Raw genomic sequence first — 24,394 nt, forward strand, 5'->3', positions numbered from 1 at the left:
AATATATATTTATATACATATTAAAATATATTAAAGAAAATATTATTTATTTATTTAATTTTTTATTTACTTTTTATAAAATATATAATTAATATTTTTTGTAATTCATATATATTATCAGCTTAAAAGATTAATATTAATTCTTGCTTCTTTAGCCATTCTTAGAATTTCTGCCATTTTAACAGATTTTTAAGCTGCTTTTCCAAAATCTTCAGTTAAATTCATTTAAAATCCACTTTCCATAATTAATCTTTTTCCTTCTTCTAAATTAGTTCCTTTTAATCTAATAACAATAGGTTTTTTCATACCTAAATCCGATAAAGCCTTAATTAGACCAAGAACAACAATATCACATCTATTAATACCTGCAAAAATATTGATAAAAATTGATTCTACGTTTTTATCATTTTCCATTAATCTTAAAGCATTACAAACTTGTCTATCATTAGCTCCACCTCCAATATCTAGAAAATTAGCAGGCATTCCATTATTTTATTATATTATATCCATTGTTGCCATTGCTAATCCAGCTCCATTTACCATGCAACCAATATTTCCATCTAAAGCAATGTAATTAAGATTATTTTTATCTGCTTCAATTTCTTTTATATCTTTCTGTATTATTTTTTAAATTGTAAATTTTTTTAATAAATATATCTTTTACTTAAGTTATATCTTCAGATTAAGCTAATTCTATTTATCTAAATAAAGCATTATCATCTATAATCATTTTTTAGTCGCATATTACTAATTAACCATTTAAAGACAGAGCTAAAGGATTAATTTCTAATAAAGTGCAATCACTTTTCATAAAACAATCATATAAACCACTTACAATCTTTAGAATAGAAAATATATTATAAATAAAAATTAATTTATATATAAAAAAATATTTATTTATTTATATATAATATATATTTATATTTATAAATATATATTTATTTATACAAATATATATAAATTAATATTTATTTTAATTAAAATATTTAATTTATATATATTTATGTTTATTATTTTATTTTTTTATTTTTAATCAAGCGATTAATTTATTCTATATTTACTTACTTTATGTAATTGCTCATCATATTTTTATCCTATATTTAATGATTATGAAACTTCATGTAATATTTCTTCTGTTAGTCCTTTATCTATCTAAACGAAATGTGTTTTAACTGTTTCTACACCGCTTTATTCTACATTCATTCCTCCTCTTTCATTTGTTATTATTGTTATTCCACCTTATTTTCTATCAAGTGTTATTGCTAAATACAATTCCTTTTATAATTTTTTATTTCTAATTTTTAGTTTATTGTTTTACTTTTCTTAAAAACATTTTTTCTGTAATTAATACTTTATTAACAGGACGTCCTCGTAGTCCTGTTTATTTTGTAATTAGTGTATTTCCTAACATCTTAGCACTTATTTCTTTCACTTCTTCAGGTGAAAAGGCAAATTATACTCCTCCTTAAATACCATTTTCTTTAAAAAAACCTTTCCCTCTTCCTCCAGCATGAATTTGTGCTTTTACAACATAATCCATAAATTATATTCCTTCATTTTTTGGTTTATTTTGTGATAATTTTATGGCTATTTCTTCAGCTTCTTCTGCTGTACTTGCTTCTTATCCCTTTATTTTTTTTAAATGATTTAAATTTATTATAATAAATTATTTTTGTTACGTTTAAAACTGGAAGATTATATTTTCTTAGCAAATTCATAACTTAATATTCATGCATATTTATATAATATTTAGGAAGGAATTATAAATTTTACTTTTTTTATTTAAAGAATTTTATAAGGTTATTAAACATTTTTTTTAATATTTTTATTAATATATAATTAATTTTATTATAAATATTTATATGTTTTTAAAAAATTTAAATGATTAATAAAATTGTTTAACTTATTTTAATTAAAATAATCAAAAATATTTTATGTTTCATATTATATTTATTTTAACATCATAAAAAATGACGTAAATATACTTTTTATAATAATATAATGTTAAAATAATAATAAAAAGATATTAAAATTTTTTTATTTATATTAATATTTGAGTTAAATCATATATTTTAAAACTTCTAGTTTTAAAATAAAATATAAATTTATGTTTTTCGAAATAATAAAAGAAATTTTATTGTTTAAAACTGTTTTTTATTTTATTTTTTTCATAACTTTAAAAAAATATCTTATAATATATTAATTATATTTTTATATAATAATGTTTTTTTTATTTATTTATTTTGTATAAAATTTGATTTAATATCTAAAAATATTATTAATAAAAAGTATAAAAAAAATGTTTTATATATATTTATTTTAAATAGTGTCTTATTTGATTGATTATTTTATTATCAAATAATTTTTTATATTTATATCTATATTAATCAATTTTATATTTTTAATAATCTGAAAACTAAAGGAATCATTCCTATTGCTAAAGGAGTCCTTATAGGCATCATAGCTTTATAAAAAGCATAAGATAATATTGCCGTAGAAATAATATTTAATTATGCTTTATCATTTTAATCAATATTATTTTCCTAAACAATTTAATTCCTTATTTATAAATATTTTCCAGCAAATATTTTTGTGAAATAAAAATCTAAATCAACTTTAGTCCTTAAAAGGATAAATATTCCTGCGTAGTTTACTAAACAAAAGCATGCATATATAAATAAACATAACTTTTTATGCTTCCCATATTTACCAAATTTATTAAAAAACGAAAATTTTGTCATTTTATTATTTTTATTAAATTTAATCATAAAAAAAAAAAAAAAAAAAAATTATAAAAATTATAATTTAAATAAATTACATTAAGTTATACGACTTTCGTTATAAACTAAATAAAATAAATAAACAAAAAAATGAGTATTTCAAATATTTTAAATATAACAAACAATAATACCAAAAATTAAATAACATTAACTCGTCATTTAATAATGTAATAATAATAATAATATTAAAAAGATTCTACTAATGATTATACTTAATTAATAACAAGTATCCAAACAGCCTGTAAATATATATCATCAAAAGTAAAAAAAGCAGGCATAGCCCGTATATATAATCAAAGTATAGAAAACGAAGATAATCGTAGATTAGATGAAATAGCAAATGATATATTTATAAATTGCATGAAATAATCTGGCCAAGTAGCCATAATGGTAAGTGAAGAAGAGGAGAATATTATATAAATTGAGCAAAAAAATTAAGGAAATTTCGTCATTTGTTTTGATCCTATTGACGGGAGTACAAATATAGATGCTAATATTTCAATAGGATCGATTTTTTGTATTTGGCGAAGAATTAGCGACTCTATTGATTGTGCAAATATAAATGATATCCTATAAAGTGGAAAAAATATTGTTGCAGCAGGATATTGCATGTATGCGGCATCTACTTAGTTTGTTTTGGCAGTATAAAATGAGGTTAATGTTTATAATTTGGACCCGATTTTGGGAGAGTTTGTACTAACTAATTAGAATGTATAAATTCCTAAAAAAGGAAATATTTATTCGATTAATGAGGGTAATAGTGCGAATTGGGATGATTGTATTAAAGAATATATTAATAGTAAAAAATACCCAAAAGATTAATAATAATAAAACTATTCTTTAAGATATATAGGGTCTTTAGTGCCTGATATGCATAGAATAATTATGTATGGAGGGATTTTTCTTTATCCTGAGGATAAAAAAAATATTAAAGGAAAACTTAGAATTCTATATGAAATTTTGCCTTTTGCGTTTATTGTGGAAAATGCGGGAGGAAAAGCTATTATGGGAGCTGAAAGTATGGCTATTGAGGCAAAAGCTAATTAAATTCATGAAAAATGTAGCTTAATTTGTGGGTCTTATGATGATGTTTCGGATGTGGAAAATATTTATTAAAAATTTAAAAAATGATATTTTTTTTTTTTTTTTTATAATTTTTATAAAAAAAAAAAAAAAATATTTAAAATAAAAGAATTTTGAAGATTTTTTTGTTTTTATATGGGTTTAAATTAATATTTTTTTATTTATTTGTAGTATTATCATAATTATGTAAAAACATTTTATATTTTTTGTTATTGTTAGCTTCTTATTTGTTCAAGGTAATTAGATAAATTTTTTAATATCATACAAATTATATTGTAATGTTTTTTTCTTCTGATCATATTGTTTACTAGCTTATTTTAAGCAATAAAATCCCACTGTTAATTAAAAAAATTTTCAATATTTCTACTATTGCTTAAATGAGTTAACCTTAATTTAATCATTTAATCTTCCTAATTTTCAGAAAGCTATTATTTTCTATATCCTTAAGATAAAACATTAATTTTTTTAAAGGACCAAGAGGAAGAAAAGATTATTTTAAATAAAGTTATAATCTTTATTTCTAAGAATTAAATTAGTACTTGAAATTATTATTTTTGATTCTTTATTATAAGAATTCTATTACTAAATTATTATTATTATTATTATTATTATTATTATTATTATTATTATTATTATTATTATTATTTTTATTATTGTTATTATTGTTATTATTGTTATTATTATATTTCTTTATTTTTAACAAAATTATTTGTACTTTTAAACAAATCTAAATCAAAATCATCTTCAGATATTGTATTATCCTTCATAGAATGATATTATTTTTATTATTAATTTTCTACTAATTTAATACCTAATATTTTTATAGGTGATTCTTCATCTTCTATTTACGCCTTTATGCATTTGTTATGAAAAAATTCAGAGTTTTCCAATTAGTTTAAATAAAAATAATTTTTAGCAATTTAATAATAACAACTTATTTCTTTTTCTTCAAATTTATAAAGCCATGTATATTTAATTAACTTTTTTATATATATCATTGATTTTTCATAGTTTTTCAGTTATTTATATATCTAAATTATTCTTTCATAAGGAATTATTTTAAAATAAAAACTGCCATGAAAATTGCAAAACTTAATCATTTATTTATATATATGCAAAGCTTAAATAATATTACCTTATATCTCTGCTATTTAAGCGTATGAATATTGTACTAATAAATTTAATTAAATATTATTTATGACTTTACATTTTTGAACTATTAATTCTAACATTTCGTATATTTTTATTGAGTCTACTTATTCGTCTCTTATGCTAATTTTTAGTTATTGTACATATTCAATTAATTATTCACTTATAAGTAAATTTGCTTAAGTTTAAGGTATTTCTTGTATTTTTTCCACTTAATATTGTGTATATTTATTATTTTAAAACTCTACTTTTTTCGGCTATATTTGCTAAGACTTAAAATAAGATCTTATATCTGGTAAAGTGTGCTTTTATTTAGAATATTATTTTGTAAAAAAATTTAATTCTTAAATTATCCGGTAATGGTCATGTTTTAATTGATATTTAAAGCTATTTTTAGATTTTTAAATTCGTTAAGTTTAATTTAAATCCAAACTCATTTTTGGTGAAGACTATTTTCTTTTATTATTTTATAATTATTTTAATGTTAGGTTATATTTATGTGTTTCTTTTTTTCTTAAATATTAATTAATTCATTAAAATCTAACATACTCATTAGCTTTTTATTTGGCATTTTTTATTTCTATAATTCCTCTAACATTAATTTTTAATTTTTATTCGATTTTGTTTGTGAGCTAGTATTGCTTTATTCAGTATTTATTTATTATTATTTTATTAAGTTAATTGTTAATTCTTTTTTTGAATTCTAATATTATTTAAAAGAGTTAAATTATTAAGTAACTTAATTAGTTGATAAGGAAGAATTCAATTAAAATGAATATATTTATTTTTGGTTTTTATTATTTATGATAGAAAATTATTTTTAGTTATTTTTATTCTTTGATTCACGCTAATGAGAAGTAAAGTTTGATGGAGTTGATAATAATATATTATCATATGTATTTTATCGTATATATTATTTCTTATTCTAAAATTAATTTATAGTTATATCTTTTTATGGATATATTATTTTATTTTAGTTTTTATGCATTTTTAATGCACTGTTTTTTTTGAAATTTTTTCACTTTATATTTTGGGTATTGTCGATGTACTAATTTAATCATTTATTCCTACGTTTTCATTTAATTAATATATATTTGATGGCTGTTAATTCACTTATTAAAAATTTATAATTTATTTGAGTTTTTGAAAACTAACACTCATTTATTTAATATTTTATAAAAATAAAAAATAAATATTTATAAATAAATATTTATTTATTTTTCAATTTTTAATATATTAAATATTATAATAAAGTATTGATTTATATATTTATATATTTATATATATTTTTTATATATATTAAACTTTATGAAATCATTAATATTTTTTATAATTTATCATTAAATAATATATTTTTATGGTGTTTATTTACTATTAATATGTTTTTCTTTTTATTATAATAACCAATTGATAATTGCAATAATTAAAATTTAATTTTCATTAAAATAAAAATTCTCATATATATGTGTAAATAATTATTTATATTTTTTTAAAAAATTATTATTTCATTTACAAATTACTTTATATTTTTCATTTTCTATAATATATAAAAAAGTGTTTTTTATATAAATATTTAATTTATTTAATTTTAATATTTTAAATAATTTTTATTTTAATATATATTATATTGTATATATAGAAATATTATTATTATAACTTTAATTAGATTTAAACTCATTATCATTTTACTTATAATTTTAACTATAATTTTTATTCTGTAATTTTTATATTTATATAAATATTTTTATTATATGAATTTTCTTAAAATTCTTAGTAATCTCAATTTCTATTTTATTTATAAAAATTAATCACATGTTTTAAATATTTATTTCCATAATTAATTGCCTAAATTAATTGATTTGTTTGAATTCGATGAATTACTATTATTTAAGGTTATTATTGATATTGTTTCTTCTTAATTTGTCTCTTATAAATATTCTTGTATATTATTTTATTTATTTCCAGTTTGGTTTTAAATAAAATCATTTCATTAATTTATTTTGTTGAAAGTAAAAATATAAATTTTAAATAATTAAAGTTTGCCTCCTATAATTATAAAATTAAATTAAAATATTTTAAATTATTAAAATATAAATAATGATATAATAAATGTTTATATTTAAACAAATTTCAATTTTTAGTTGACTAAATTAGATTCTGTCTGAAATATATTTTTTTATATATTTAAATATAATTATTAGAATTTTTATATTTTAATATCTAAAAATAATAATAAAGATATGTACCATCTGAAATAATTAATGAGGGTTAATAAAAAAATTCAACAAATACTGATAAAAATGTCTGCGAATGTTTTTAAACTAAATTTTGATAATTTAAAATTTAATAAATTATAATGCTAATTAAAAATACACACATATATATATAAAATATTTTTATATTCACTAATTATTTTTCATTTCATAATATTATCTAAGTATATCCACCAAAACTTTACTTAATTATAATACATTCTATATTTTTATTAATAAAAATATAAATAAAATAAAAAAAAAATACCTTCACAATAATATAATTTTTAAAAGGGAAATCTTCCAAATAATTCTTCATTTCAATTTATAATTTACCATTAATATATTTATGGTTAGTAGATTTAATATTCATAATTGATTCTTTTTCTTCACTACTATCAAGTACAATAAAAACGAATAAAATTCCATTTTCTTCACCTTTAGCAACTAAAGGTTTGACCAATTTCTTATTAAATCTTCCATCACTCATAATAAAGCAAATTTAATGAATATCTTTTTGACCTTATTTTGAACTTTCAAACAACTAAATAGTCTAATCCATAAATTTAACTAAATCCATATCATTAGAACTATGATCTTAATGTTGGAATTAGAAAGCTGAAAGAATATAAGGAGAATCAGCTGGTGTTAGTTATTTATTAAAGTCATGTAGAAGGTTTAAGCCTTATTTTATTGCAGCTATTCCTATTTGACCAACTTCCATTTTACTCATAGCCAAACTTAAAGTGGTCATCGATTGTAAAGCGAAAAATCCAACATTTTAATGCTACATAGACATTGAATCGTCTATTGCAAGTAGAATCTAATAAGTACGTTTCGATGGCTGGCTTCTTCTTAACCATATTTTATCCTTTCTGAAATTAGAGGCTATGTAAGGGATTATTTTTTTCATATTTAGTCTTTTTCCGGATTTATAATCGCCTTTAAAAGATTAAATTTGGGTAGGCTCTAAAACTACTTTTAATTCTTCGCAAAGTTATTGGGATAAATATCGAGCTTAAGTTTCTAGAATTTACCATAGCTCTTGGGCTTTTTATAAACGGAGATCATCTGGAAGATCTTCGGAAGTGCTTTTTATGTCTTCAAGGTATTTTTCGAGAAGTTCTTGGATGTCTTATTGTAGTTCTAAGTTATCCTCTTGCTCCATTTTAGTGGGTTTAGGGATACTCTATTAAAGATCTAGGGGTTTTTTTTCTTTATAAATGTTTTAATCTTCTTCGTATTGTGTTTTTGCGGGTTTATTTTTTTGGGATTCTTTTTGCTCTTCTTCAAAATCAATTTGGGATTCTTTTTATTATTGTTATTGGTTGTTTTTATTTTCAGGCTTTTTTTATGTTTATTTTTATTATTATTCCTCTTTTTCAAGATCCTATTTAAGATTAGTTTAGTTGTTTGGAAATTCTTCAATATTATTTTAATCTTCTTACTACGTTTGGATATTCTATTAGTTATTTTGAGCATTAAAGTTGGTTTTTAATAATTAAGATAGTTAGTCTTGGCTCATATTTTAATCAGGATTATAAGCTTCATATTCGTTTTAGGGTTAGTTTTATAGTTTTTCTTCTTAATTTATTTATTAGATTTAATTTTCGTTTGATTCTTGAACAATTTAGAGATCTTTGAAGAAATTTTGAAGAGTTTAAGCAGTTGGTTGTGAGTTTTAAATGATTTATTTAAGGAATTCATTTGAGAATTTATTTATATTTTCTAATTGTTAACCTTCATTATTTTATTCTTATTAGTTTTCTTTATTTTCTTCTTAATTTTCTTGGTTATTCTAATTTATTTAGTTTTTTTCGGTTTTTTAGTCTTTTTTCTCATTTTGATTTTATATTTAATCATCGTTTCCTTCTGTGCCGTACTTATCTTCTTGAATATTTTTTTTTTTTTGGTTTTAGTTATGGACATTTTTAGGGAAGTCTTTTTTTTATTCTTCTTCTTCTTCAGCTATTTATTCATTATGTTCTTCTTCTTCTTCATCCATATTTTCGTTTTATACAGCTTGTTCCATTTAGGTTTTTTCTTCTTATTATTATTAGTTTTTTTCTTCGAAATCACTTATTTAATCTAATGGATCTATTTATTATTAGTCATTTTATTAGTCGTTTGCACTTTCCATATCTTCTTCAAGTTCTCCTTATTATGATCCGCCATCTTAATCTATATTTAGATATTATTTTATATATATATATATAATTAAATATTTTTTTTTACGTTCATCATTAAGTTCTTCTTCTTCTTCTAATTCCATTTAACCTTTAAGTAATTCAGGATCTAATTATTAATTTAAGTCTTTGTTTTCGCCATTTTATTCTTCTTCTTATTCTTCATCATCATTTTTTTACATTTAGTTGATTTCAGGTTCTGGGTTTTCCTTTTGTTCTACATTTTCGAAATCTTTAATATTTCTTTATTATTCTTTATCTTTCTTGGACTCGTCTTTGGCTTTATCTTCTAATTCTCCTTAAGGCTTTTACTTTGAGTTGAATTGTAATTAATCTTATTTTCTATTTTGTTTATTTTCATCGTTTTTTTTATCTTCTTCTTCTTAAGCGTCATCTCCTTCCCACATTTTAAAATCTAAATTATCATCGTCTACATCACTAAATTATTCATCAGCTTGATTTTCGGCTTTTTCCTGTTCCTTTTCATCTAATTCGTTATCCATTTTGGAGTTTTTACCCTTAAAATCTTAATCCATTTCAAATTCGTCTTCTTTATTTTCCTTGTTTTATTCTTCTTCTTGTTCGTTACTTTCTGAATTTTCTTAATAATCATCATCTTTGTTTCCTAATAACTATTCCTCAAATTCGATTTCTTTTGTAACGTTTTCCTTGCCTTTTCCTTCCCCTATACCTGTACCTTCTTTAAATTCATATTTTCCTTCCTCGTCGTCTGTTTCTCCTTCTTGGTCTCCGTTATTGTTTTTTGGTTGACAAAATCCTTTATAGAATAAATTATAGAATATTACAGACGTTAATTCTAATAGTTTAGATTAAGATTTGATGCTTTTTGAGTAATAAATAAGAATATTTTAGATGTATATTTTTAATAAATAGAGGATTTCCTTCAGGTTTTGAGAGTCTTACTTTTTTAGGGCTTTTTTTATTAGAGATTGTGAGTGGACTTCTTTTAATTTGTAAGAGAAATCATCGAATATTTTTTTGAGTTTTTGCATTGTTTTTTCTTCGTTTTATATAAAGGAAGCGTCATTATTTTCTAGATTTTATTTTTTTTCGATTTTTTATTCTTCTTATTATTATTATTCTTCTTCTTCTACTTATATATTTGATTTGAGAATTTATTTATATTTTTAAACTGTTTTAAATATTTTTTATGCAAAAAGTTAAATATCGTTAATTATTATTTATTCATCATTTACAGATTTTTAATTTTTTTGAATACATTGTTATATTTTTTATTGTAAAATATCCTATAAATAGACTATTAAGGCATTAATTTCTTTTATTTTCTCATTAAATTTATCTTTGAGGACTTTTTGAGAATCTAAAAGAACATATTTGTTAGTTTTTTGTTTACTTTTTTGTATTTTTTCTACTAATAAAGTCATGTTTTGGATTATTTTTTCATATTTTTTAACTTGAATTATTTTTCCATTCAATATATTTACACTTTCTTCGGTAAATTATTCACATTTTTTCAAAATTTCATCCTCTTCATCATTTTAAGAATAGTAATTCTTCACATTACTAAATAAAAAGGAACAATCATTCAATATTTCTGAAACTTTTTCATTAATAGACACATAATCATCAACTTAAATGCATATATCATCCTCGAATTAACAAAAATTGTTAAAAAATTGTTCTAAAGGAATAATTTTTTCACTTAAATCAGCCAAATTTACAAAAGATCTCTTAATATAATAAAAAAACTCGATTAAAAATCCACTTCCCCTCTTAATATTATCCATAGTAAGGTCTTCAGAATATTAATTATTAAACTTAAGTATACAAATTTTATCTAAAGTATTATAATAGCACTTTTCTATATAAGTAAAGTCCTCTTATAGTCCCAAAATATGGAAATTTTCAGAATTTATAACTTTCATATCATATAATAGAGTATTATCTTTCATTATTTAAGTAGTGGTTTTATAGTAAGAGGTAAATCCAAGTGTTTTGAGGAATTTAAAGTAATCAATAACAGCTTTATATTTCATATTTCGGGTCACGTCTTCACCATGTAGACATTTTATTCTATCAAAAACATCTATTATACTTTCTTCTATGTAAAGCCAGGAAGGAATATCTATATTGTTATCGTTTAAATCATTTATTTATTAATAAAAATTATTATTATTATTATTATTTTAAAATTATGGTATCAAAAGTGAATTTTTAATGCATAGTCTTTATGTTGTTTATACTAGTTTATTTTCATTTAAATTCACGCAATTCTTAAATGAGAGAGCGAAATTATTTAGTCTTTAATTTTTATATTAAATTTAATATTTTTGGTAAAAATTATCGTAGTTTTAAGCAAAAAAATTGTTTCTTTGTTTATCGAAAATATGTCTTGAAATTGGTTCTTATAAAAATCCTTTATATTTTTTTAGAATTCTGTGTAGTTTTCCCTAGAATTTTTCTACTGTTTATTTTAAAGTGAGGTAATTTTTACTTTCCCAACCAGCTAAATTAATATAGTCTTTACATTCTTTTTCATATTCTTATTTATTTTCATCTATTGTCTTATTAAAAGTTTCCAAAAACTACTCGTAGTATTTATAGACTTAAAAAATAATTTTTATATGTAATAAATCCTTCTATTGAGTCAAATAATATAAGGCTTTCATTCTTAAAGAAAAAGTTCCCATAACTGAAGTCCTGACATATTAATCTAATAAATTAAAAACATTTTCCTAGTCTTTTTATTGAGCGGATATTAGCAGGTTTCTAAGTTTCATGAATACTACTACATCTAAATTCTCGACTTCTTTTTCCTTTTCTTAAAGCATTTATTTCCAGCATTTTCTCTCTAAACCTCTCCAGTATAAAAGAAGATCGATTATAGGTTATGTCTAAACACTAAGGGTGTATTGCTTACTTGAAGAAATATTCCATTCTTCACATTTTTCAGCTATATATTGAAGACCAGTTATCATTTTATTTAATGGAGTTGTGTATATACTGTTTTCTAGTGTAAAATCACATAATATAGCTAAGTTTTATAATACAGCGTTATTTTCGAATATTTCTAGATTTAAGAGTTACTATATTTACTATAATAGACGGACTATAGGATTATATACTTTAATATTTTCTTCCGGAACTACATCTTTGTAGACATTAAATATGACTTTTTTTTCTTATATTTGTTATTATTATAAAAGATTAGTTTCTGATTAGATTTATGCAAATGAGAAAGTATATTCATATAAGATTTCTTTTCTGTTTTTGGAAGATAATAAAGGAAGATTTTCGGCCAGTTTTAATTTCATGAAATGGTTTTAGTGGGAAAAGTGTATTTTTGATTATGAAGTAGAATTTTTAGAGGATTATTTTGAGAATAAGTAAATAATTTACAAAGCGATATTTTGGCTTATATTTTTGATTCTTTCAGTTTCTTTTTTTGGTAAATCCTCGAATTTAACTTCTGTTTGATTAAAATAATTACTCGAAGTCGAAGTATTATTATTTTCAAACTCTAATTATTATTATTATGTTAATTCTATTTTTTCTTAAATAGATAAGTCTGTTTGGAGAAAATGAGAGTAAAAATGGGTAAAATTATTGAAAAATTATTTAATTTCTTCCTTTTCTTTTTCTTTATATTCTTCTACTGTTTCCTTAGTGTATTCATCTATAATCATTTTTTGGAACTTTCTTTAAGTTTTGATAATTTTTGTGGCGTCATCTTCTTCGAGTTTATTTAGTTCTTCTTTCAACATTAAGTTTTCGTTGCAAATTTATAATAAATAATATGCAAATTAATTTATATTTGTAATGTTATTTTTTTTGAAAAAATGAGTGTTTTTGTAATTTATGTTTGATAAAATTTCCTCTGCTAAAAACAATTAGTAGATATTTTTTTTAGCGAAAATTATCGTTTCGAAGTTTTGGAGAGTTTCGTTTATTTTTTAGGGAATTAAATCGACGTTTTTTCTTTTTCTTTCATTAAAAATCTTCTCTTCTTGTATTTCAATGTATTTTTTTATTAGAATATATGAAAAGTTAATCGGAATAAGAAAATCACTGAAATTAAGAGAGTATTTTTGAAACGAATTATGTAAATAATTTTCAATATTTTTTTTATTTCCTTTATTTTATCTTTCTTGTCTATTTCAGATAATAAATCTTCAATCTTTTCTATAAAAGGCAAATTGTCTTCAAAAAATTTGCCAAAACAAGCTATATTATCTCCATTGAAACCTCTGAAAATTATTCTAGATTGAATTTCTTGTATTAAATTTTTAGAAGTCTCTATTTAATCACTCAGTTTTTGTATATGGGGTTATTTTTAATTATGAAAACCAAAAATAGTCTTTTCTAAAACACAAAAAGCAGCATAATCATTCAAAAAATCATCATATTTAATTTTTTCATGTTAAAATTAGAAATCTTCCTTTATGAGTTCGGTTAAACAGTCGTTTTCTTCAGTTTCGAAAATACCTTTTTTTATAGAGAAGATTTTAGCAAATAAAATTCCAATTTTTTATAAGGAATTTTATTTTATAAATAAATTTTATAATTCTTCATTTAAAAAAACTGTGAATTTATAAAACAAAGAGTCATTATTTTATTAATTTAATAATATTTTTTCCTAAATAGCGATTATATTTTAAATATTCATATTTTTTAAGTATTCGATAAGTTAAACTATTAATGAAAAACATAAATTTTCTTCTTTATTTATAATTTTATTCATAATATTAAGAATCCAAATATAAGCTAAAATAAAAATTTAATCATCTTCATTATCTTAGAAATTATTATTATTGTTATTGTTAATATTATTATTATTATTATTATTATTATTATTATTATTATTATTAATTCCAAAATAATTAATGCAATTTCTTAATAGGTATATTTAATTATTTAAAATATTTAAATTTTTTAATTTTCCATTAATAATGCTTTCTGCGCAATTCTCTACTTCTAAAATGTCCATATGTAGATTTTACATTTCACAAATATAATTAATTTCCACAATATTGTTTATTGTAATATTTTTTTAGAGTAAAGAAATACACTTCATAAGTTCAAAAGAAGGCTTTTCTACAAATTTGCTTATATTTAATTTCATTTCTTGTAATTTATCTTCGTTAAAGAAAAAGGCAAAATTTTATATACCTTTAAATACTAAATATTTTCTTATTGACTAAAATGAATTTATATATTTATTATTTTCATAAAGTTCACTTTAAAATTCGCTGTTGTTTATTTCCCAATGTTTAATAGCTAAATCAGAATGTAAAATTGGAATTTTTTTTAAAATTTAATCATTATTATACTCATCTTTTATTATTATTTGGAAGTTATTTTCTATATTTTAAGTCATTATGTTTTCTATTTCTTTCTCAAAAATATTGAAATCAATACTCTAATCATTATTTTTGTCATATATTAAGGATAATATCTCTAAAGATGTTAATCTTGTTTTTGAATTTTCGATAAAATACATATTTCTGAATTTCTTTTTTAATTCAATAATTTATTAAGTAATACAGTCATTACTAGATTCTAAGATATTCATGACTTTTTCTCTTTCGAAAAATTGTGTCTTATTTCTGGGCATTTTTTGGAAATATTCACATTTTTTCCATAAAGTAACAAATAGGTTGATTTTTTAATTTTCAAGGCTTTTTTTTTCTAATTAGTTTTCATTTATTTCGTTTAGTTTTTCATTTAAAAGTTTATATATTTTAGGTAATTAATATATATTATTTATTATTTAAATAATTATATGTTATATTTTTTTTTAGTTTTCATTATTTTATTAATTTAAGTTTATTTTTTGGAATATTTTTTGTATTATTTAATCTTATAGTTTTGCTTATTGATAATTTTGAATTATATAAATATGAGCTTTTTTATTATTTTTCTTATTTTCGATTTCTTGTATTAATTTCTGATATAAAACCTAGCTAGAAATTTCATTATTTGAGTATTTTTCAAGGTCTAATTTTGAAATTCCACTTATATATTAATATTCTTGTACTTCCAAAGCACATTCGAGTATAATCATCGCTAAATTTTCTCTTATTTTTTGGTTAATTTCGGGTAAAAAGAAGATATTTTTAGAATAAATTTTTAAAGATGAAGTCTATTTATTTATTGGGAATTGTGTCAAATTTATTACTTTTTAATTCAATAATTAACTACTTTGTTTAATTTTGTTAATTTCTTCTTTATACAATTAGCATTTTTCATTAATTAATGGGTCTTAAGTATATAGGAAATTCAATTATTCTACTAAAGGATTAACAGAAACATCTTAAATGGCTTTTTCAAGATTTTATACTTTGTAGATTTTATATGTTTAATTAAAAACGGAAACTATGAAATCTTAAAAATTAGCAAAGTTTAGATGATTTTTAGATAGCATTTATTATTAAATATTAAGAAGGTACAGTTTAAAAGTCCTGAATTCACAAAAATTTAAAATCTTCATCAATTACAAAGGTAAAGAGAGTATAAAAAGAGTATTTTTTTAATTAAAAATATTCAAAAACATTTCATTTAAAAAGATATTCTATAAATCCGCAAAGTAAGCTTTTTCATCTTAAAAATTATTTATGTTTATCTAAACGCATTTGTTTTTGATTCCTTCATTTAATCCATCTGCAAAATCAACATTATTTAATAAAAACAATCTAAAATTCTAATTAATTTTTATTTTTTCGGATTAATATTCTGTTATTATAACTTCTTTCTTTCCTTCTAAATTTACATCTAATAATGGATTTAGCCTAGCTAAAACAGCTTAATTTGCCCTTTCAACGTTTTTTAAAACTACCCAATTTCCTTCTTGAATTGCGTTTATAATTTATGAGTAAAACCATTAGAAATATCCATTATTATTGAGTTCTTTTTTGTTTTATATTTCTTGGAATTCCTATTTTAAAGTTTCTATATTATTTTTTATTACACTTTTTTATTATTCTAAAAATTAAAGGGCTTTTTGGATATTAATCAGCATATTTTTTTATAAAGAAGAATTTTATTACAGAATAAACATTAATTTTAAAGCTTCAAAAAAGCTAGAATTATTATTCTAGTTTAAGTTCTCTTTTAAGATTTAAATTACTTTATTTTTTAATTAATACATTTCTCTCTAGAAATCTGCTTAATCATAACCTCCGATTAATTCACTACTATCAGTTTATGAATTTAAATTAAATTCAACTACTTTTTAACAATTGTTTAATTAAGAAAGAATTTCAATAAAAGTACTTTTTCCGCTTCCTGTTTTGCCGTTAATTATAAAAGTTGAGCAGTATTTATAATTATTTAAAAACATTAATTAGACATTATTTATTTGATTCTTATAAGAAAATGGAAGGCATATTTTTTCATTATTTTTATTCATGAATTTAAATTCTTTTGGTAAAATATTTAATTGTTCTTAATATTTTTCTTATATTTATATTGGATTTTCTTAAAATACTACATTATAAGCAGTTTATGCATTTTTTCCACATCTTAAATATATTTCGTAAAATCTCAAAACATCTCTTAAATTCGCTTTTTTAAATAGAGTTTTAGTGTTTTTTTTTTCTATGTAATCTAGCAATTCATTAATAATATTTTCTTCAAATTCATTTTTTTCTAAATCTTCATCAAAATATAAATCTTTTAAAATATCCAAAAAATTATCTTTATCATATTCTTCGACATGAATTTTACTAAATCTATTCAAAAAACTACTCGGTAGCCCTTTTCTTCCACCCCCTAATCCCATGGGATTTTATACAGCAAAAATCCTAAATTCGGGATGCTTTTTAAATTCTTGGTTAATTTCAGGGATAAAAACAGATCCTCTATGATCCAAAATAGCATTCAAACCTTCTAGCACACTCTAAGAAGCTAAATTAAGCTCCTCGAGTAAAATCCAATAACCGTTTTTGAGTGCATCTAAAAGAACTCCATCATACCATCTGAATTTCATTTATAATTTATTCTCACAGTGTGGCAAATCGCTGCCCAAAAGATCCACTATATCTGTTTATTCAGAAAGACATATTGTAGCTAATTTATTTCCGGTTAAATGGGCTATATATTCTATGATAGATGATTTTCCTACTCCTGGATTACCTTCTAATAGTATGGATTTATCTAATTATAATGCTTATATTATTTTATATAGAGTTTATTTAGTTTAAGAGTTTTATAAAGAATACTTAATATTTTTTTTCGAAGAAATAAAATTTGAGTTTTTCAAAGGAATTTCAAAATCTCCCATTTTCAATTTATTATTGTCTATAATGGAAATTAAATTATTATTATTATTATTATTTAATGAATTTCCAATATTTTATTATTCGACGAAATTTAGACATTCGAAAATCATTTTTTTCTTTTAATTTTCATTCAAAGGAAGGAATTTTATAGGCTCCAAAACTACCACATTAAGTGCATAAAAATACAACTAGTATATATTATTTGGACAAAATGTCTAAGTTTTATTCATAAATTACATCATAGAAACTATATCTCTCATAGTAATATTCCTTTTAGCCTCCAAAGCGTACATATCGCAGAAATCCGAGTTATAAAATTTTACGAAATCGTATATTTTCTCAGCCACATTTTCACTGTTATTAATATTAAACCCGCAATCGGTTAAATAGACTTTAATCATTTCCAAAACATCGTTTCTGCCTTATAGACTACAAATCAAGTTCTTACTAGTTAATGATTCTACCCAGATTTCAGTAAATCTATTTCTTAAAGCTGGAGATAATTCTCTTTTTCCGAAATCTCCACCTGGGTTCATTGTAGATATAATTACGAATTCTTCCTTAGCTTATATTTACTCACTTTCATTCTTTTCAGGAAGTAATAGGAATCTTTCGTTTTCTAAAACACTATTAAGTCTTTCCAGAACCGAATCTTCCGCCAAGGAGATTTCGTCTATTAAAAAAACGCCGCCTTGTTCCATGCTTTCTACTAAAGGACCGTTTTGCCATTCAAACATTGTTTCTGATTTTATGAAAAGTTCTTATAGTTTTTGTCTTTTTTGTTCATTTTTTATTATTTTTACTCTTTCGTCAATTGAAATTTATTAATTGTTTAAAAATTTATATTATTCTTCAATTAATTCTTAATCTAATTCTTATTCTAGGAAAACTCTTAATTATTCCTCATAAATTTCTTTTTTCCTTACAGGCCTTAGAGAACCCAAAAAATCGCTACTTTCAGTATACTAATGACAATTAATGGAAAAAACTTTCGAATTTCTCAAAAAGCCGGCAAGTTATGCCAAAGTAGTTTTTCCGCAACCTGTTTCTCCGATAAGTAATACAGGTTCTTTATTTTATAAACATTTTAAAGTTAAACAAGCCATTCTTTTAAAGCCTTCATTTAATTAAAGGAAGAAAGGAAATTAACTTTATAATGGTTTTAGCATATCATCGGAGAATTTCTAGTAATAAATTTACGGATTTAATTTAACCCGACAATGTTTTTCGATTATTTTTTATATAAAATCTCTTTCTTCTTAAGTCCTTAATCTTTCTGCGAGTAAGCAATAGCCTTCCATGGCTAATTCATCAACTGTCAAAACTGGCCTATTTCCCCATTTTATTAAATCCCTAATTGTAATACTACTCTCTTTACCTAAAAAGAAATTATTTCTTTGTCTAAAAAGCCTCAAATCTTTTAATATAGCCATTAATTTTTTACAATAAGAAGGGGCTATAGTACATCTTTTTTACAAAATCTACTAAAGATCATTTTCTTAAATATCCTCAAAAAAAATCTATACGAACCTATTTTTAAAGGCTTTTGATAATTCTTTCCTTCCACCATAAGAAGTAGGATTTTAAGTTGCGAAAATTCTAAAATTCTCATGTGGTCTGACATAACTCTAAGTTTCATTTACAAAAATCTCCTTATTATCATCTAGGAGTCTGTTCAAACTTTCCAAAATCTCACTTCTTGCTAAATTTAATTCGTCCAAAATTAACCAATTTCCCTCTTTCATAGACTATATTAAAACTCCTTCATGGAAAACCAATTTTCCTTTACTATCAGGTAAATATGATCCTATATATTCTTCAATTTCAGTATGTTAATGGTTATTTACTCGCACGCATTTATATCCAGAACGCTCCGCAATATATTTTATGATAGATGTTTTTCCAGCAGAAGTCGGACCTTCTAATAATACGGGAAGATCACTACTTGATATAGCTCTAAGTACGTCTATAGTGTATTTTTTGAACATATCGGTTATTAAAAATTCACATTCTTCCTCTTTCTTAATTTTTAGAGAACCTTTATTTAGTATAAAGCCGTATAAGTTAACTTTAAGAGGATTATTTTCGATAACTTTTTACTTTTGGTTTAACATTTCAGAATATTTTAAATGAGAAATTTAAAACGTTTTCTCTATTTGCATTTAAAAATGACCTTAACTTGCTTAACTCAAGGCAGTCCCGAAACCTAAATATAGTCCATCATAAAGAACTCGGTCTAATCCGTATGTTCCTATATTTTATTTGATATAATTTAAAGCACGAGCTAAATTTCTAAGTGAAATATGGAGTTTTCTTTAATAACCATCTTCTATATTATTATTTAAATCATATTTCATTTCCATAAATAAATCTACGATTTTAGATGATATTTCGACAGCGATTTAACTTCCTAATTTTTTTTTAACTAAATTCTATACATCTTCTCTTTCTTTTATATCATGTACATATATTTCAGTAAATTTTTTTCTAATATTTTCGGGTAATTCTTTTTTACCTATATATATATATTTATATATAATATAAAATAAATATATATAAAAACCTATTTCATTTCCAGGATTCATGCATCCTATTATTCTAAACATAGAGTGTCTTTTAATTTCTTTTAAATCACCTCTTTCATATAATAAAATAGATCTTCCTTCAATTATAGGCAATATTTTTTATAAAACCTCATTATTAGCAAGATTTATTTCATCAATAAGTACCCAATCTCCTTCTTTTATAGCTTTTATAAGATTTCCTTCTACGAAGTGGAAAGCTAAGTTTGATTCTATTTTTTCTTTGTTTTTATATAAATTGATAATTTTTTAGTGTAGTTTCTCCCACTTTTATATTGGTAGGCATTTCTTTTGGAGCTTTTGGAAAATACCATCAAAACTAGAAATCATAGCCTTCATTAGTGTAGAGTATTTTTTATGTAAAAAAAGTTGACTTAAATTATCCACAAAAGCTTTATTAGCTTAAACGTTAGCGATTTCTTGGAATTTTCTTATGTATTTCACCAATATCTTTTTTAATAATAGCCTCACATCAATAGGTTTAAAACCACCGATTAAATCTACAGCATCTGAGCCTTAATTCATGTTATAGATAAAAAGTTTTTTCTAAAATTATTCAGCAACATGTTATGCCATAGTTGTTTTGCCACAGCCTGTATCTCCTACAAGTAAACAGGGTTCATCAAAATACAAACAGGAAGCTATTTTTTCAATCAAACGTGAACTATAGGCATTATAAATGATATCTCTAGTAATATTATTAATAGCTATTTTACTATTACTATCATATTTTTAGGCATTATTTTAATTAAAATAGTTCTTCTATATACAACCTAATTTTCCTATTTTAACAAATTTATCATTCCTCTCAATTTCTGGAAAATGTTTAATTATACATAAATAGAAATCTTCTTTAGATAATTCTAGTATATTTAGAATAAAAAAAGCTATATTTTCATCAAAAACGGCATCTTTTTCTGCGAAAATTAGACTTTCGTAAATTTCTAGAAAAATTTTTTATTTAAAGTCATTTACTAGAGTATTGTTTTGTATTCCTATTTCTCCGTAAATTTCCTTTAGATGAAATTCTATTCTTTTGAATAATTTTATTATCTTTTCGGTGGTAATTCCATTTTTAAACCATATGTATTTTTTATAACACTCTTCTTTCAAATAATTTATTATTTTCATTATTTTATCGTATATATTATTATTGTTATTATTATTTAAAAATAAAAGCTTGTATTTCTCCTTTATAATATCATATAGACATTATTTAGATATAGGTTACATTTATATATACCCGTTTCCGCTATTTTATGCTACAAAATTCCTCTTTATATCCATTTTGCCCCCTCCGAAATTTCCACAACCAATAATCTTAAATTTAAAATCACTGATGATATTATTACCTCCCAGAATTTCACATTTTCCCTCTTTAGAGAATTTTAATAAGCCCTAAAGTACTTCTTCGGATGCTTCTTATACATTTTCTAGTAAAAGCCAAAGTCCTTCTTGCATACATTTAACTAAAGGACCTTATTTCCATTCAAATTGTCCAATCTTTTCCGTACAAACGTAACTTCCGATTAGTGTTTTTAAATCTGTGGTATTATCTACAAATAGAGAAATTATCTTTTGGTTAAAATCGGTTGAAATTTTATTTATTATTGTTGTTTTACCACAACCGGCTTCTCCATCTAATATAAGGAAATTGTTTTCGAGGATTTTTTGTTTTATTTCGTTTATATTTATATCTGTTTCTATATACAATTCGGTTGCTTTATTATCATTTTCTTCTTGTTTTTTAGTTTTTATAAACGTTTTATTGATAAATTTCATCTTAAATTTAATTATTTTTTATTACTGTTATTTATTATATCTCATCGTTATTAATTATTTAATTTTCTATATTTTCAAAAACTTATTACATTATTTCTTAACTTTTATATATTTTTTGTAAATAAAATTCAGTATTTTTGCCTTAATTGAATATTTTTTCAAGTACAAATTCACTCTAGATGTTTTCTTCATTTAAAGAGTTTAATTTAAGAATCAAATTTAAAGTAAGTGCCTCTACTTTTTCATCTTTATTTAAAATATTTTTCAAAAAATCAAACAAAACTCCACTTTCGAAAATTAAAGAAAAATACTAACAATCGAAATTAAATAAAATATTAAGATTAATAAGAATCTATATTATTTAATTGTAATTTTAATTCAAACTTAATTCCAATATTAAGTCATAATTATACCTATATTTCATTTCTTTATAATATTTTATTATGTCCTAGCGACTATATTTCTAAGTATAATATATAAAACACATAAAATTATCAACAATTATTCTATTTTTTCTATCTTGTATAAATTAGTCACTTTACTCGCTTAAGTATTTTATTATGTTTAGAATTCCTCTACCTGATTCTATCCATAGAGCGCTTAAATTTTAATTTTTTAATATTAAATTTAAAGCGAAATTTAAAATGCTTTGTTAAGAATTTTAGTCATTTGGGGATAAATATTAATATCCATATTTTATTTGGTTATTTTTTATTGCTTGTATTAATAGTTAAAAATCCTACATTTATTTTTGATTCTATATATATATATATATAAATATAGGTTATTTTTTATTATAGCTTTTAATTTATATTTATTCTTTATTTATTTAATATTCTTAATTATGTTTTTTATTAATATATTAATTTATATTTATACTTAATTATTTTTATTTTTATACCTTTATTTAATATTTTTCATTTTTTTCATTTTTAGCTAAAATAAAAAAATTGATATAATTATTTTATTAATTAAAAAAATATAATTAATTATAATTATCATCTATATATATTTTAAAAATAAAGAAGTTTAAGCAATTTATAAAAATACTTTTTTTTATTTTAAAAAAAATAAAAATTATTAATTTTATTTTATGTATCTTTTTACAAATTCCGATTTATTTTATCACTTAATTTATAATTTCTTGATAATAATATTTATATAAACCTTTTATCAATCATAATAATATAAAATAGATTTCTATTAGCATACAAAAATAATTTTAAACTAATTAGTTTATCTTAAATTTAACAGCAATATAATTATATTTTCTTAAAAATAACTTTTTTTACATAACTATATAAAAAATAAATCAATTATTTATATTTTAAAATTTTTTTAATCTTGTTATTTTATAATAAAAAAATTCAAAATTGTAATTTATTATAAAAACTAATATAAAAAAACTTCATTTATACCTAATAAATAAAAATTATATATAAAAAATGCTTTGTATAAAAAATTAGAATGCTTAATTAAAATTATAATACATTATTTTGTTTTTATAAATAAATTAAAACAATACAAAATATTAAAAGAAAAAAGTTAATTTTAAATAAATAAACAAAATAAATATTTATATATAAATAAATATTTTTAAAAAAACCTATATTTTAAAAGAAATATTATTAATATAGTTTTATATTTTATTATATAACAAAAAATATTCATATTAATATAAACACGCATAACTCTCTAATTAATAAAGTCTATATATTAATTAAATTAGAAAATTAATCTATTAAAATTTATTAAATTTTACTTAATCTTATATAATATTTATAAAATCATTATTATTAATTTATTTATAAAGAAAAAATTAATTATTTTTTTCTAGGGTAATTTAATAAATATATTAAATTACTTTTCATATATATGTTTTAATAATTTTAATTTTTTATTGAAAATATAAAGTTTAGTTAGCTTAAAGATATATTTACATGTTTAAAAAAAATAAAAAATTATAATTAATTTAAATTAATTAAATAATTTAATAAAAAATAATATATAGTATATTCAAATTAAAATTATAATAATAATTTTTATTTAAATATATATAATATATTATTATTAAAATAAATAATAATAGTTAAATAAAATCTTATGTTATATAAAAATATTAAAATAATATTTTAGTATATTAAAAACAAATTATTAAAAATAAAAATAAATAAAATATAAAATTAGTATATAGTAATAAAATATAAATAAAATTTAAAATAAGAAAAAAATTATATAAATTATTAAATTAGAAAATTAGAATAATAATAATAATAAAATAATAATAATAATAATAATAATAATAATAATAATCTTAAT

General features: G+C 20.7%; 1 protein-coding gene across 1 annotated transcript, besides 13 other annotated features; it reads right to left on the reverse strand. All coding sequences in view use genetic code 6, as the record gives it.

The window, feature by feature from the left end:
* Window positions 1-117: 117 nt before the first annotated feature.
* On the reverse strand, window positions 118-22,075 carry IMG5_132180 (type a von willebrand factor domain protein; the record flags this gene model as incomplete). The annotated part of the gene is made up of 10 exons (XM_004031973.1): window positions 118-615; window positions 665-838; window positions 1,066-1,275; window positions 1,319-1,627; window positions 2,819-2,845; window positions 7,533-9,445; window positions 9,500-12,604; window positions 17,179-20,226; window positions 20,275-20,981; window positions 21,537-22,075. 10 exons carry the CDS (start codon window positions 22,073-22,075, stop codon window positions 118-120), a joined length of 10,530 nt encoding a protein of 3,509 aa, XP_004032021.1.
* Window positions 845-897: a microsatellite.
* Window positions 854-1,000: a microsatellite.
* Window positions 888-958: a microsatellite.
* Window positions 4,450-4,547: a microsatellite.
* Window positions 6,199-6,226: a microsatellite.
* Window positions 6,289-6,313: a microsatellite.
* Window positions 6,481-6,543: a microsatellite.
* Window positions 14,234-14,300: a microsatellite.
* Window positions 22,076-22,941: 866 nt separating the features above from the next.
* Window positions 22,942-23,000: a microsatellite.
* Window positions 23,001-23,839: 839 nt separating this feature from the next.
* Window positions 23,840-23,887: a microsatellite.
* A 208-nt stretch (window positions 23,888-24,095) lies between these two features.
* Window positions 24,096-24,162: a microsatellite.
* Window positions 24,163-24,233: 71 nt separating this feature from the next.
* Window positions 24,234-24,294: a microsatellite.
* Window positions 24,295-24,335: 41 nt separating this feature from the next.
* Window positions 24,336-24,388: a microsatellite.
* Window positions 24,389-24,394: the final 6 nt, after the last annotated feature.

Source organism: Ichthyophthirius multifiliis (genome assembly GCF_000220395.1).
Source record: "Ichthyophthirius multifiliis unplaced genomic scaffold scaff_1120509251032, whole genome shotgun sequence".
Lineage (NCBI taxonomy): Eukaryota > Ciliophora > Oligohymenophorea > Hymenostomatida > Ichthyophthirius > Ichthyophthirius multifiliis.